The sequence below is a fragment of the Equus quagga genome, chromosome 8 (genome assembly GCF_021613505.1).
Source record: "Equus quagga isolate Etosha38 chromosome 8, UCLA_HA_Equagga_1.0, whole genome shotgun sequence".
In the NCBI taxonomy this organism is placed as follows: domain Eukaryota; kingdom Metazoa; phylum Chordata; class Mammalia; order Perissodactyla; family Equidae; genus Equus; species Equus quagga.
In genome coordinates, this window is record NC_060274.1 from 940,573 (window position 1) to 956,195 (window position 15,623).

General features: G+C 42.8%; 1 protein-coding gene across 1 annotated transcript in view; it reads left to right on the forward strand.

The window, feature by feature from the left end:
- The window catches only part of WDR27 (WD repeat domain 27), a 164,255-nt gene that overhangs the window by 224 nt on the left and 148,408 nt on the right, over nucleotides 1-15,623 (forward strand). Inside the window, exon 2 of the mRNA XM_046669861.1 lies at nucleotides 14,261-14,456. Within this exon, the coding sequence (XP_046525817.1) occupies nucleotides 14,268-14,456 (189 nt within the window). The 5' untranslated portion in view covers nucleotides 14,261-14,267. The remainder of the gene's footprint in view (nucleotides 1-14,260; nucleotides 14,457-15,623) is intronic.

The window sequence follows — 15,623 nt, forward strand, 5'->3', positions numbered from 1 at the left end:
GCACCTGTTCCCTGTCCTGTGCTCACCTGACTGAGCGTCCACCTCGCAGGTCCCCAGGTGAGAGGCAGGAGCACCCGAAGGAGCCTCGTCAGGGCACCTGTTCCCTGTTCTCCTTTCCTCTTAAGAACATGGTATTTTTTTAAATGCTTCTAAAAGAGGCTTCAAGATGGAGTTGTATTTATATTCAGAATTTATTTTCTTAATTTAGAATATGGTGTTAAGAGGCACCTATTGGCGATTGAAAAGAGATTTCCCTAGGAAACATTATGTGCATTTTAGTGTCACACTTTTGTGTTGATTTCAATTCTTGTGTTTCATTTAGAACCTGCTGAATCACGTTTGTGGAAACAAGTGGCGTGTAAATATGAAAAACATGCAATGACCCTTGTGGCCATTTCTATAGAACCTGAACTTTGTCAAGTAGTTACAAAACTTGTGGGTTGGTCAGGATGTAACGGAGATTGACATGTATTGGGTTAAAGAGCGTGTATGTTGCCACATTGACGTGGTACGTTTGCAGTCACTTATGGGTGCGTAAAACTGGCATGAGGATATATGGCTGATTACATTTTTGGGGTTGATTTGCCTGAAGTTGGGCGAAGCTGCATCCAGGTGGGTAGTGATGCACTGGTCTTGGGCTAATGATGGAGATGGCACTAGTGGGTCTCAATCCCTTCTCCTGCAGAAAGTATCTGGGTACAGGTCTGATACCCCCATGAAACTAGGCAGTTCCTGAGTGTAACTATGCATTTTATTTCTCTGTTAAGAATGCATATCAGACTGGAATACAAGAGAGTGGATACAACACAGGCATACATCTGGATCTGTTTTGAATCATTAAAAAAGGAAATGATTTTAAAACATCAGTATAACTGTTATTAGTAGTCAATGATTTGTGCTTACCTATTAAGACACAGGCACAAAAGTCAAAATCTGTGGCCTGGAAGTCAGTCTGGCCAACAGAAAGAGGATATTGATTTTTGTTGTTGTTGTTATTAAACCAGCTAAATATAAAGAGTAGTATTACCTTTTAAAATGTTTAATAATTTAGGAAAGAACTTAAAGACAGACATACCTGGGTATAATTTTGTACTGTTTCCAAACCTCTGTTGTCAGTTGTTACTCCATTTTATACTCGTTATACCTTCAGGATAGCTAGAGTTACAACTTCTCTCCTGTTCTGGCTGATGTGGAGAACTTATATCTTCTTTTGCTACAAAATAAACCATTAAAGGTACTTTAATTATGGTGCTATTTATCACTTTACTACAGGAGCTCAACATGCTGTCCAACCACCATGTTACGTTTTCCTAACTCAAGAATAAAACAGCACATTTCTGGCTTGCTTAGCTGCTAAAAGAGAAAGATTATGATCTTTTCTAATCAGAAGGGGGTAATTTCTCTTTCTAAAAGTATACAGATACACATATATACATAGAAAAAACCCAGAAGGAGATGCACAGGGTTTTAACAGTGTTGCCCCTTGAGTAGTAGAGAAGAATTATTTTTTTTTTTCTTGTATGGATTTTCTAACTTTGTACAATTCACATGCATTGCTTCTGAATCAATAAAGAGGTCTTGAATGTACAGCCTCCAGTTTTCTGGGATCACTGTCTGCTTTGTGTTTACTGACTTAAATTTAAAACTATGGTCTCTCCAGCAGCCACTTGTCACTACGTTTTCCTGAAGTGCTTACATAGTCTTAGATACACTAGAATCTTATTAAAAAAAAAAAAAAAAACTTTAGTGTATCCTCTGAGACTTGTTCCTATGCATGCATATCAGACTCTTACATTGTTTTCTCCTGGGGAATGTGCAGCCTGGAGAGGAGGTGGGTGGGGAGGGAAAGTTCAACTGTATTATTTCTGCATTATTCAAGTGCTTTGCACTGTATTGCTTTTGTAAGCAAAAAAGTGAAACCATTTATATCAGTGAGGGTAGACTAGTGCCGTGGCAAACAACCCTGACAGTTGTATCTTTCTCACACAGTCCTATGTGGCTGCTCAAGTAGGATCACACTCTTAAGCATCAGAGACCTCTTCCATCTTGTGGTTCCCTCTTCCCTAGGCTCTCCAAATCCTCTCCATTTAGCCAGTGGGTGGGGGAAGAGAAGAGAGAATCATGTATGGGAGGGTTTTAGGGGCTACATTACTTATGCCCACCTACTGCCTGTCCCTGCTGCCATGGCCAGAGCTCAGCTGCGTGGTGGCACCTAGCTGCAAGGGAAGCTGCACCATGTAGTTTCCAGAAGGAAAGGGAATGAATTGTTGAACAAGGGGCAGTACCTGTCATTGCCTCCTTTCTTGTGACCAGACATCTGCTTCTCTCTTGAGTCCACATGGAGAACCCATCTCCCCAAGGCACACATCTAGTTGTGGCATCCAGTGTGACACAGAGCATCTCCCAGCATGGCACAGTTCTCTCCATCAGGCCCGGATATGGTTCCTTATGGTCCTGGGACCTATGAACTAAAAAGACAGGCTATCTTCTCCCCCACCAAAGCACAGGGTTTAAATGTGACCAGGGTTATTGTAACAGAATCTCCCCTTCATAAGGGACATTGGTCCATAGTGACGCTGAAATCTGGTGGGTTGATCTAATTAGATTTAGATCCAACTTAAATCCTATTAGACCCTGACTCTGCTGCCTCGACCCTCCTCTTGTATGTTGTTGGTCCTACCCTCAGGCCTCTTCCCTCCATGGCCTCATCTGAAGGGGTCAGTGAGATGATGCTGTCCTCAGAGATGCCATGGTCCACCTCCTGCACCGATGAAGAAGGGCCCAAAGATGCTCAGTCTTAAGCAGCCAGCATGTCTTTATCTGTTGCTCCATGTTTCTGTGGCCTCTTGGCTCTCTTAAGAGCACGGTGGGCCCTGGTCTGTCCATCCAGTCAGCTGAATGTGCCAGCTAGCAACTCTGTAATCATGCCGACTTAAGCTTTCAAGGCTTTTATTTTTCTTTTTGTATACTTGCCCTCTTGTCTGTCTTGGAACTGAAAGGCTGGTACCTGGAGGTTATATGGAACTGAAGGCTTAAGTGGGAAGGCAACCATCCTTGATGTGGTTTCAGGTCTTACATTCAAGCCTTTAGTCCATTTTGAGTTAATTTTTGTATATGGTATAAGCTAATGGGCTACTTCCATTCTTTTGCACTTGGCTGTCCAGTTTTCCCAGCACTGTTTATTTAAGAGACTTTCCTTTCTCCGGTGTATGTTTTTGGCTCCTTTGTGGAAGATTAGCTATCCATAGATGTATGGTTTTATTTCTGGGCTTTCAATTCTGTCCCATTGATCTTTGCATCTGTTTTTGTACCAGTACCATGCTGTTTTGATTACTATAGCTTTGTAGTATACTTTGAAGACAGAAGCATCTTTGAAGATGCTTCCAGCTTTATTCTTTTTTCTCAGGATTGTTTTGGCTATTTGAGGTCTTTTGTAGTTCCATTTAAATTTTAGTATTCTTTGTTCTATTTCCCTAAAGAATGTCATTGGGATTCTGATTGAGATTGAAATGAGTCTGTAGATTGCTTTAGGTAATATGGACATTTTAACTATGTTTATTCTAATCCATGTGCATGGGATATCTTTCCATTTCTTTATGTCTTCTTCAGTTTCTTTCAATAATGTCTTATGGTTTTCAGTATATAGGTCTTTCACCTCCTTGGTTAAATTTATTCCTAGTTATTTTAGTCTTTTTGTTGCGATTGTAAATGAGATTGTATTCTTGAGTTCTCTTTTTGATAGTTCATTATTAGAGTATAGAAATGCAACTGGTTTTGGTAAGTTGATTTTATACCTTGCAACTTTGCTGTAGTTGACTATTTTCAATAGTTTTCTAATGGATTCTTTAGGGTTTTCTATATATACAATCACGTCATCACGTCATCTGCAAACAGCAAGAGTTTTACTTCTTTCTTTCCAATTTTGGCCCCTTTTATTTCTTTTTCTTGCCTAGTTGCTCTGTCCAAAACCTCCAGTACTATGTTGAATAAGACTGATGAGACTGGGCACCCTTATCTTGTTCCTGTTCTCAGAGGGATGGCTTTCAGTTTTTTATTGTTGAGTGTGATGGTGGCCATGGGTTTGTCATTTATGGCCTTTATTATGTTGAGGTACTTCCCTTCTATACCCATTTTATTGAGAATTTTTATCATAAATGGATGTTGGATCTTGTCAAATGCTTTCTCTGCATCTATTGAGATGATCATATGGTTTTTATTCCTCAATTGGTTAATGTGGCCTATCACATTCATTGATTCATGGATGTTGAACCATCCCTGTGTCCCTGATATAAATCTCACTTGATCATGGTGTATGATCCTTTTGCTGTATTGCTGTAATTTGTTTGCCAATATTTTGTTGAGGATTTTTGCATCTATGTTCATCAGTGGTACTGGCCTATAATTTTCCTTCTTTGTGTTGTCCTTGTCTGGTTTTGGGATCAGGATGATGTTGGCTTTATAGAATGAATTAGGAAGCATTCCATCTTCTTCAGTTTTTTGGAATAGTTTGAGAAGGATAGATATTAAATCTTTGAATGTTTGGTAGAATTCTCCAGAGAAGCCATCTGGTCCTGGACTTTTATTTTTTGGGAAGTTTTTGATTACCATTTCAATATCTTTATTTGTGATCAGTCCATTCACATTCTCTATTTCTTCTTGATTCAGTTTTAGAAAGTTGTATGAGTCTAACAATTTATCCATCTCTTCTAGGTCATTAAGTTTATTGGTGTCTAGCTTTTCATAGTATTCTCTTATAACCCTTCATATTTCTGTGGTGTCTGTTGTAATTTCTCCTCTTTCATTTCTGATTATATTCATTTTGGCCTTCTCTAATTTTCTTCTTGGTGTGTCTGGCTAAGTGTTTGTCAGTTTTGTTTATCTTCTCAAAGAACCAGCTCTTAGTTTCATTGATCCTTTCTACTGCTTTTTTTGGTTTCTGTTTCATTTATTTCTGCTCACATTTTTATTATTTCCCTCCTTCTGCTGACTTTGGACTTTGTTCATTCTTTTCTAGTTCTGTGAGGTGTAGTTTAAGATCACTTATTTGACATTTTTCTTGTTTGTTGAGATAGGCCTGTATTGGCATGAATTTCCCTCTTAGAACTGCCTTTGCTGCATCCCATAAGAGTTGGTATGTTTTGTTTTCATTTTCATTTGTCTCCAGATACTTTTTGATTTCTTCATTGATCCACTGGTTGTTCAGTAGCATGATGTTTAGTCTCCACATATTTGTGACTTTCCCAGCTTTTTTCTTGTAGTTTATTTCTAGTTTCATAGCATTATGGTCAGAAAAGATGCTTGATATGATTTCAGTCTTCCTAAATTTATTGAGGCTTTCCTTGTTTCCCAACACATGGTCTGTTTTTGAGAATGTTCCATGTGCACTTGAGAAGAATGTGTATTCTGCTGTTTTTGCATGGCATGTTCTTTATAAACCTATTAAGTCCATCTGGTTTAGTTTTTCACTTAATTCCACTATTTCCTTGTTGATTTCCTGTCTGGATTATCTATCCATTGAGGTAAGTGGGTGTTGACATCCCTACTGTTATTGTCTTGCAGTTAATTTCTTCTTTTTGATCTGTTAATAGTTGCTTTATGTACTTTGGTGCTCCTGTGTGAGGTGCATATATATTCACAAGTGTTATGTCCTTTTGGTGGAATTTCCCTTTTATCATTATATACTGCCCCTCTTTGTCTCTCATTGTCTTTTTTTATCTTGAAGTCCACTTTGTCTAATGTAAGTATGCAACACCTGCTTTCTTTTGTTCGCCATTAGCTTAGAGTATTGTCTTCCATCCCTTCACTCTAAGCTTATGTTTGTCTTTGGAGCTGAGAAGTATTTCCTGAAGGCAGCATATTATTGGGTCTTGTTTTTTAATCCATCCAGCCCCTCTGTGTCTTTTGATTGGAGCATTCCATCCGTTTACATTTAGAGTGATGATTGATATATGAGGGCTTAATGCTGCCATTTTATCTCGTTTTCTGGTTGTTCTATATTTCCAGTTTCTTTTGCCTTGTATTTCTGTCTGCCATTTCAGTTTGGCGATTTTCTATGAAGGTTTTCTCTTTATTTATCACTTGTGTCTCTGTTCTAATTATTTGTTTAGTGGTTACCGTGAGGTTTCTACCAAAGCTCTCATAGAAGAGATAGCCCATTTTCAGATAGTCTCTTTTCCCCATTACCTAAGCAGGTTCTGTCCTTCTCCTCTCCCCATCTAAGCACTTGTCACAGATTATTCTGTTTTGCATTGTGAGTTGTGATTAAAATGAAGTCTTTATAGTTATTTTTGATGCTTTCCTTCCCTTTATCTTTAATGTTATAATTAAGTGTTTACTAACTTGTTCTGATAGAGAGGTGCAATTTTCTGATTTTGTCTGTCTGTCTGTCTCCTTGCTCAAGGCTTTTTAAACCTTCGACCTTTTTTTTCCAGTATGAGGGCCTTCTTGATCATTTCTTGTTGGGTGGGGGTCTTGTGGCAATGAACTCCCTCAGCTTTTGTTTATCTGGGAAAGTTTTTATTTCTCCATCATATCTGAAGGATAGTTTCACTGGATAGAGTATTCTTGGCTGAAAGTTTTTGTATTTCAATATGTCAAATATATCATTCCACCCTCTCCTAGTCTGTGAGGTTTGTGCTGAGAAGTCCACTGAAAGCCTGATAGGGGTTCCTTTGTAGGTTATTATTTTCTGCCTTGCTGCCATTAATATTTTTTGTCATTGATTTTTGCCAGTTTTACTAATATATGTCTTAGAGAAGGTTTTTGCATTGATGCAATTAAGACTTCCATTGGCTTCATTTATTTGTAATTCCATTTCCTTCCCCAGCTTTGGGAAATTCTCAGCTATTATTTCTTTGAACAAGCTCTCTGCTCCTTTCTCCCTCACTTCTCCCTCTTGAATACCCATAATCCTTATGTTGTATTTCCTAATTGAGTAGGATACTTTTCAGAGAATTTCTTCATTTTTTTTTTAAGTCTTAGGTCTCTCTCCTCCTCCACCTGAAGCATTTTTGTATTTCTGTTCTCTAAATTACTAATTCTCTCCTCCACAACATCAGCTCTGTTTTTTAAGGTCTCTAGATCATTTTTTATCTCATTCATTTTGTTCATTGCTAGCATTTCGGTTTCATAATCTTTTAGAGTTTCGGTCTCTTTTATGAAGAATTCCTTCTGCTCATTACTTTTGTTCCTGAGTTCATTAACCTGTCCTTCTGAATTTTCTTGTAACTTGTTGAGTTCCTTTATGACAACTATTTTGATTCTCTGTCATTTAGATTGTAGATTTCTGTGACTTCAGGATTGATTTCTAGAGACTTGTTATTTTCCTTCTGGTCTGGAGTGTTAATGTATTTCTTCATGGTGTTTGATGAAGGGGACCTTTGCTGCTTTATAGTGATAGCAGCTGCTTACAGATTCCACCTGCCACCACTGGGGTGGGGGCAGAGCTGTGTTTTCTGAACCTGCCACATCTGCTGGAAGTTGTGCTGATAGGGCTCGACTGTATCTGCCTGCTGGCTGCCACCACTGCTTGGTGGGTCACACACACAGGTGTAGACACTCTGGTGCAGATCCACTGCTCTGGCTGACTGGCCGAGTTGGTGGTCCAGGTGGGAGAGGCACTATTTTTGTGTGTGCATGAGCCCATTCTGCACTCACTGGTGGCCCACTTGGGCTGCTGGGCTTGGTGGGGGCACCCATGCAGTGGCTGAGCCATCTCAGTGTGGTACAGTCCCATGAGCTGGGATGCAGCTCTGAAGGAGAAAGCGTTCACATGGAAGCCTGCCTGTTCTCCAACCTCCTCTTAGAGTCATGTGCCAGCCACTGTCCATGGACCCATGACCTAGATTCCTGCTGCTGGGGAGTGGGAGGAGATCTACTCACCTCCTTCCACTGCTTCCTGGGGATCCAGTACCCCCACCTTCAGACGTATGGCTGTGTGGATCTCTCAAACTTCCCACTGTGCTGTGAGGGTATCCTCTGTTGGTCAATGAATGTCCTTTGAGTGCATCTTAGTGAGGAGTGACCAAGGGAATAGCTCACTCCACTGTGATGCTGACATTGCAGTGTTCTTACTTTTAATGTGCCGGCTCGGCCAGCTCTTCTGCCTTCACAAGCCACCATCATGATTCATGAAGGAGATGGCAGGCTCTCCTGGAGGAGCCTTGTTGACCCAGAGCAGAGTGTCTGGTATCTTCTTTCCCTGATTGTCTCTTGTTCCAGCCCCTCCGAGCTAAGCATAATAAGCTTGGGGCCCACTGGGGACAAGGCCAGCCTGCCTTGGTGCCACTTGTCTCACTGGGCCATCCATGGATGCTGCTGCTCTTCTGCAGTTTTCTAGAAAGAGCCATGCCCAAGAGGACTGCCAAGGAGCAGGGATATGGCAGGAAGAGGCATTGTGGTTTCTTGTGCCATATGGGGGAACAGCAGGTTGTCTGAGGTCCCTCTGGGACCCAGCACCACACACAAGGAGAAGGGCATGTGTCTGCCCCACAGACACGGATGTAAAGCCAGGCAGAGTACCTTGGACCCTTCACCACCTCTTGCCCCACATCCCACTGCCACCTGCCCTCCCGGCCTGGTGAGCAGACCCTCCCCTGTGGTACCTTGATGGGGGCCAGGCTGGAAGGAGGGGAGACACTTTGAAATGGGTGAAACACTTACATTCTGATTTAGCTCACATTTTAACACACAAAAGAGATAAAGGAATTTCAGCTGGGGGAAGGGAAACAAGACAAGATGGGTTTACAAAGTAGTGGTGGAAGCACATTTTCTTCCCGCCTGGGCGCTGGGGGTTCACATGGTTGAGTACAGACCACAGGGGTCTGACCAAAGCAGTTGTGAATTTTAATTTACCCTTTAGTGTCGCTTCCTCTCCGTCTTCTTGGGTTGACTTTCCCCATTTCCTGCCCTCTTCTCCTACCGTCTCCTCAAGCCCCCAGCACTGTCATATGAGGACAGACCAGCCCTGACAATGGACGCCTCCCTGGTCATCCAAGTGGATTCTCCATGAAATGAAGAACTTGGGCTTCTCGGAGGCCCTGCAGGTCCCTGAATGAATTCTGCATCTGTGATTTTAAATAGGTGTTTTCTTCAAGAGGACCCGCCCACAAAATTCAGTAAACTGAGAGCCCACAATCATGCACCTATGCTGGTGTGAAGCAAAATTTACTCTTTTCAAATTATTATGACCCATACAGTACTTTGATATCAACCACACTGCATCATAGTGATTGTGCACGTCCTCATTGTTCCTTTAAATGTGCAACATAGCTACAGATTTCAGCCTCATAAGTATGATGGTTTCCTGGCTGCAGGATAATGGGTTTTAGGCCTTTTCTCATTTGTTTGTAATAGCTTTGTAAATGTTAAGGATGTTAAGTCTTTGTCTTTATTGTTGCAGATTTTTCACTGTTTTCTATTTGTTTTTGACTTTTAGTGGTGTTTTGTAACCCGCAATCCATCTGGAATTTGTTTTTGTTATTATTTCCCAAGTGATTATCTAGTCCTTGAACAATTAAAATGATTTGTTTCTCAAAGCTCAAGGTAATCTTCCTCCACACTTTGTCGCAGTTAAGCTCGAGTCCTGTCAAGGGGTTCCTGCTTAAGCAGGATTTCTGGAAGCCTGTTGGGTAGAAAATTAGTTGGGATGGCCTGCGGCTCAAAGCAAAGGAAAACTAAAACTATGTCCCAGGAAAGTCTGCAGGGAGCTGAGCATTTGGTGCAGGGGGTGAGCAAGTGCTCTCAAGTCAGAACAAGAGGAGTGAGTAGGACTGAGCTGGCCGGGCTCTCCCGAGAGGCTGTGTGTGGGCAGCCCTGAGCCTGGTCACCTGCAGTGGTTGGCCGTCTGGATATGCTTTGGCAGGGACGCAAGCCACTTAGAGCAGCTGTGAGCAGCTGGGCAGGGATGTCATGCGAGTCTGTCTGACTGCAACCCTGAGCTCCTCCCTCAGCACGTTGCCCTCATGGCTGATGCTCTCAGCTCAAATGGAACTGTGAGGTCTCATCCAAGGACCAGTCTTCCGTGTGGGCTGCAGTAGAGAGGCCACCGATGAGGAGTCAGAAATGCAAAGGCTAGTTGTCTCGATTCTGCTAACTAGTTGTATCACTTACCAACCTCTCTGATTTTGGTTTTCACCTGCAAAATGGGAAAAAAAAATATTTAACAACTTTACAGGGTTAATGTGAGAATTAAATGATATAATGGTTTTATCGATATACACAAATGTACTTGATAATACCTGTGAAAGCAATTTGTAAACTGTAAGTTGGTATACAAATACTATTATTTGCAAATCATGGTGCTAAATTCTATAGGGATCACAGAAGAGATTAAGACAGTCCTTGTGCACAGAAGTTTATGTTGAAAAAATAAGACAAAATCTAATCACAGTTTGATGGGTGGATTCTTAAATATTTTGAAACAATTATGACTTTAGATATATTCTTTCATCTGTTTCCTAAGATAGTTTATGCCTGTAGGAAGCTGTGGGGGGAGGCCCCGTAGCTTTGTTCCATCCCGTTGGGCACTTTCAGCCATCACCTACCACGTGCCCGCCACGGAACTGAGTACTCATTACTTTAAAATTGTAAAATCTGCAGAGCAAATCATCATAGCTTTAAAACACTTAGCTATTTTTTATATGAAGCTCACCACTGTGTCTTGTCAAATGTAAAATAAATAAGTAAAACCAAACCAAGCTTGTGAGTTGGAGAAGAATGTGCTTTAAAATATTCGACACGTGTTTTTGTCTTGTTTTTCTGCAAATACTGCAGAATCTCCAATTCCTTGAACATCTCCGATTTATTATGACAGAAAACATTGTTATGTGGCTCATCAGGCCTCTGATTGTGCTTCGAGAACCATGTCCATTACGTTTCCCCACCGGCCTGGTATCTTGGCCTTACAGATGCTACAGTAAGAGTTTCTAGTCAGGTCTCCTGTTGAAAGTGCTTCCTGACTTCTTTTCCAATAGAATATATCAAGTAGGACATTTTGTTTTTCTTCTTTGTCTTCTTAAATTGTGACCACTGCATCTGCGGGCTTGGAAGTGATCCCAGCCACCCCACCCATCGCCCAGGTGGTGGGTCCTGGCGGATCCACTCTCCATCTAGAGCTGTGACAGAACCCACCTGCCCCGTTTGGAAGCCCCAAACAGTTTTTCCCTCTCTGCAGTCCCTGCAAACACTGGTGCCATCTGACCCAGGGTCGCACAGCTAGAGATTGCAGCCCAGGGGCCTGACCCACTGTGACACAGCTACAGATTGCAGCCCAGGGGCCTGACCTAGTGTCACAAAGCTAGCGATTGCAACCCAGGAACATAATCCAGGGAAACACAGCTAGAGATGGCAACCCAGGAGCCTGATCCAAGGTCACACAGCTAGAGATTGCAGCCCAGGGGTCTGCTCCGGGATCGCACAGCTAGAGATTGCAGCCCTGGGGCCTGACCCAGGGTCACACGCACAGCTAGAGATTGCAGCCCAGGGGCCTGATCTGGCTCCACGTCCTGCCTCTGAAGGGTAAACTGGGTCAGGGTGTGTGAAGGCTGAAGGAGTGGTGACAGCAAATGGAGGGGTGTGTGTGGTGCTCAGCTGGGACCTGAAGGGTAGGAAGAGGCCAGCAGGTAGAGAGCTCGAGGAGAACCCTAATGCCCTGAAGAGAGAAAAACCAGCTGTGTTCTAAGAACCAAGAGGAAGCCAGTGTGATGGAGGAAAGAGATCAAAGGAGGGAGGACCTGCGATGGGGCTGAGACTTGCTGCCTTGAGGAACACAGTGCAGGTTGGGACTTTATTCTTAGTGGGACGAGCAGCCAATGAGAGGCTGCCAGTCAGGACTGAGTGAGGAGGGTGCAGGTAGTCTGTTGTGTCTGCCCCTTCCTGCCATCCTCACTGCTGTCGTGGGGGTTCTAGGTCCACACATTCCTATGGAGGTGGGGGCTCCATGGGAGCTCCAGCCTGTGGGTCCTGGCCTGTTCCCCTCTGTGATGGGGAAGTCCCACCCCTGGCATCTGGCATTCACACCAGCTCAGTGTTTGCTGTTTCTTTTCACTGTTGGAATGTAATCAGCTAGTCCATTGTTTAGGACTCTCTGGTTGGAAATAACAGAATAGCCTAAAAAAAGGGATACTTCACCAAATTCAGGGCGTAAGGAGTAGAGCCAGACACTGGGAGCCGGTGGGCCTAGATTCCTGTGTTCTGCTTTCTTCTGCTCTCTGACACCCACTCCTGCTCAACACTCCGAGGCAGAATCTGGTCTGCACCCAGCTTCCACGTTCTTTACCTTGGGGGTCTAATGGGATTCTGGCCCCAAAAGAGAGAACCATTGCGACTTGGGCAGATAATCCACTAGGTGACAGCAATAGATTGTTATTTTTAGGATTTGCGTGATCTTTCCCTTGCTGGGTGTTGAGGGCCAAAGCTGAAAGTCCCCTAGAAGAAAGTAAGGGTTGGGGCCTGGACTGGGTGTGAGGGGCAAGGGAAAGGAAGGAGTTAACCTTCACGGAAGCTTTCGTCCCTGGAAACTAGGAAAGTGGTCGTGCCGTCAAGAAATTGGAGATAGAAAATGTCTTCAGAGGACAGGAGGGCCATAGACCTGAGGGTGTGGGGTGATCTCCTGTTGTTCTTGCAGTGCCCACCTCCCAGGCTCCCTGAGCCACATCCCGTGGACATGGAGCTGGGGGTGTGGCCCTCTCTCGTCCCCACCCAAGTCCTTCTGGATTCTGACCACCTTGCGTGTTGCTGCCAGATTGATATGTGCATTTTCCTAAATGGCAGCTCTAGATTTCTCACCTCTTTGTTCAACAACCTTCAGTAGCTCTCTAATGAAAACTAAGCTTAAGTGTAAGCCCTTCTTTCTGGCCTGTTGTTTGCTGACCATGCCAGCCTCTCTCCACTGGATGATGATCTCTCCTCCTTCTTCTTACCCTCACCCCATCTCTGCTGGTCAATGTCCTCATAGTCTTCGTTGGTCTTAACTTCTACTTTCCCCATGAAACCTGTCCAGGCCTAATCCACACAACCAGCATGGTGACCAGATGGTGGGTCTTTTGAGTCAACACAATCAGCATGGTGACCAGATGGTTAGGTCCTTTGAGTCAACACAACCAGCGTGGTGACTGGATGGTTAAGTGCTTGCTCCGCACCTTGTTGCACAGCCGTGGCTGAGCTTTGAGTGTACCCAGTGCCTGGAAGGAGGTGTGAGGCAGAGCAGAGTCAAGGCTGACTCCAGGGCTGTTGCTCCATGTGTCTAGAAAGATCATGTTGGTGAAGTAATTGACTGTGAAGTGGGACAGAAGCCTGAAACATTTTTTATTTTTGTCACTGTTTTATTAATTTATGCTTTGTAAGACAGCCTGTGAATCAGTGATTATATAACCCGAGATAATTAACTTTAATGACATAGAATGTTGTGAAATAGTTGGATAAACCCCAGGTTAGCAACAGGAGATCTACATTATTATTTTTTTTAAAGAGATCCCTCTCTCTTCCTTTTCTTTCTTTCTTTTTTTTTTTTTTAAAGATTGGCACATGAGCAAATATCTGTTGCCAATCTTCTTTGTTTTGTATTTCTTCTCCCCAAAGCCCCCCAGTATATAGCTGTATATTCTAGTTGTAGGTCCTTCTGGTTGTGCTGTGTGGGACGTCACGTCAGTGTGGCCTGATGAGCGGTGCTAAGTCCGCGGCCAGGATCTGAACTGGTGAAACCCCAGGCCACAGCAGAGTGTGAACTTAACCACTCTGCGGTGGGGCTGGACCCAGGAGATCCACATTCTAATTGCAGTTTATCACCAACTAATTTGCTTGGTCAATTTAGAAAGTAACTTTGTGTCTTAGCCATTGATAATAGAAATCGATTTCGGTAACAACTTTTTGAAGGTCCTGTTCAGTGCCGGTGCTGGACTTACGCCTTACAGAGCATCGTTTAATCTGCACAATGCCTCTGTGAGGTCGTTGCTCTCCCCATTTCCAGTTGGGAAGCAGACTCAGCAGGTCTAAGCAAGGTCTGTTAAGTGGAAATAGTGGGACTTGAATCATGGTCCATTTAATTTGAAACCTGTGAGAGGAGTGGAGCAGTCAGGAAACGGAACCCCAAGGATTTTCAGTGGTTTCTCTTGCTTTTCCTTGGGAGTGGGAGGGAGAGGTGAGTAAGTAGGTATGATGTGTTGTGTATGTGCGTAATCACACTAGTAATTGTTAATAACAGACTATTGTCTATGTTAAATATCAGACCCACAGGCATCTTGTATATACTCTGTCTTTTCAGGTTGAGGATGGAAGAACCACAAGAGATTTCCTCCACCAATGACAGCTGTGTAGGTGACATAGTTATAGAAAAATACCTGGTTGAGTCGAAGGAGCCCGCATCCCACGTGCAGCTTGCTTGCGGTGTGCAGCACTGTGCCTTCCCGTTAGATGGAAACCAGCTTTGCATATGGAACACCGAGGACCCTTCTCACCAGGTATCTGAAAAGTTGTGTGTGTTTCTTGTTAAGTCAAATGACACATAGAGCCTGCCATCACCTTGCCATTTCTCTGTTACTGTTTGGGTAACATTACCCTCCATGGATTCAGCTACCAAGTACGGGAGAAAAATGTTAACAACAAACAAATCATTACATTAAGTTTTGATTTTTAGAAAATAAAGTTCTGGAATAACTTTATTAAAAAAATTCTTTGGTAAGAATATGAGCAAGAAAAGGTTCATTGTAACACAATCAAGATGAGTCGAACCTTTGTAGGTTTTTACTACAACACATTTAAGGAAGTTTGTTATGTTTATTGCAGAATCTTGTATGTCAAACTGATAGAGTTTTAATTTTTTTTTTTTGCTGAGGAAATTTTGCCCTGAGTTAACATCTGTGCTAGTCTTCCTCTATTTTGTATGTGGGTCTCCCCACAGCATGGCTGATGAGTGGAGTAGGTCTGCACCCGGGATCTGAACCTGCGAACCCAGGCCACTGAAGGGAAGTGCGTGGAACTTGAACCACTAGGCCACAGGGCTGGCCCCAACTGATAGAGTCTTAAAGACACCATTAGTTTTCATTCTAAAGCTTATTTCATGACTAATATCATTATCTGAACACTCTGAATAAGAACAGGTTTCATTGTACAAAATGAAAAGGTAAATTCTATGAATCTTTCTTGGCATTTGGATAATTTTTATCTACATTTTGGGCTTCAGGAGTTTGAGAACAGTGATTACAGTTACATAGGAACAAAACTGTATTTACTTTGAAATTTTTCTTTGACTTTCAATCATACTGGCAATCACCTTACTGATGGTAGAAGCTATTCGTTATTAATAAAGGGAAATCTATATTTTGATTTTTTTCTCTGAGATAAGATCTACATTCAGATATCTGGCTGATCTCTCTCACTTTTTTAGTGAAGGAGAAAATACTTAGGAAAATGTGTCCTAGTTCTTGAGTGCACATAGCAGTGGTTGTAACAACGTGGATTCTGGGTAACCACCACCCAGGCTGGGCCTCCTCTCTATCAGTGCTCCCTTCTCTCCTCCCCAAAGGTCACTGTGTCTTGACTTCTAGGACTATGGGTTAGTTTTACTCTTCTTTTGTGCTGATTTCTTACATTCACCATTTTGTTTATGAGAGTCATCCACATTGTCC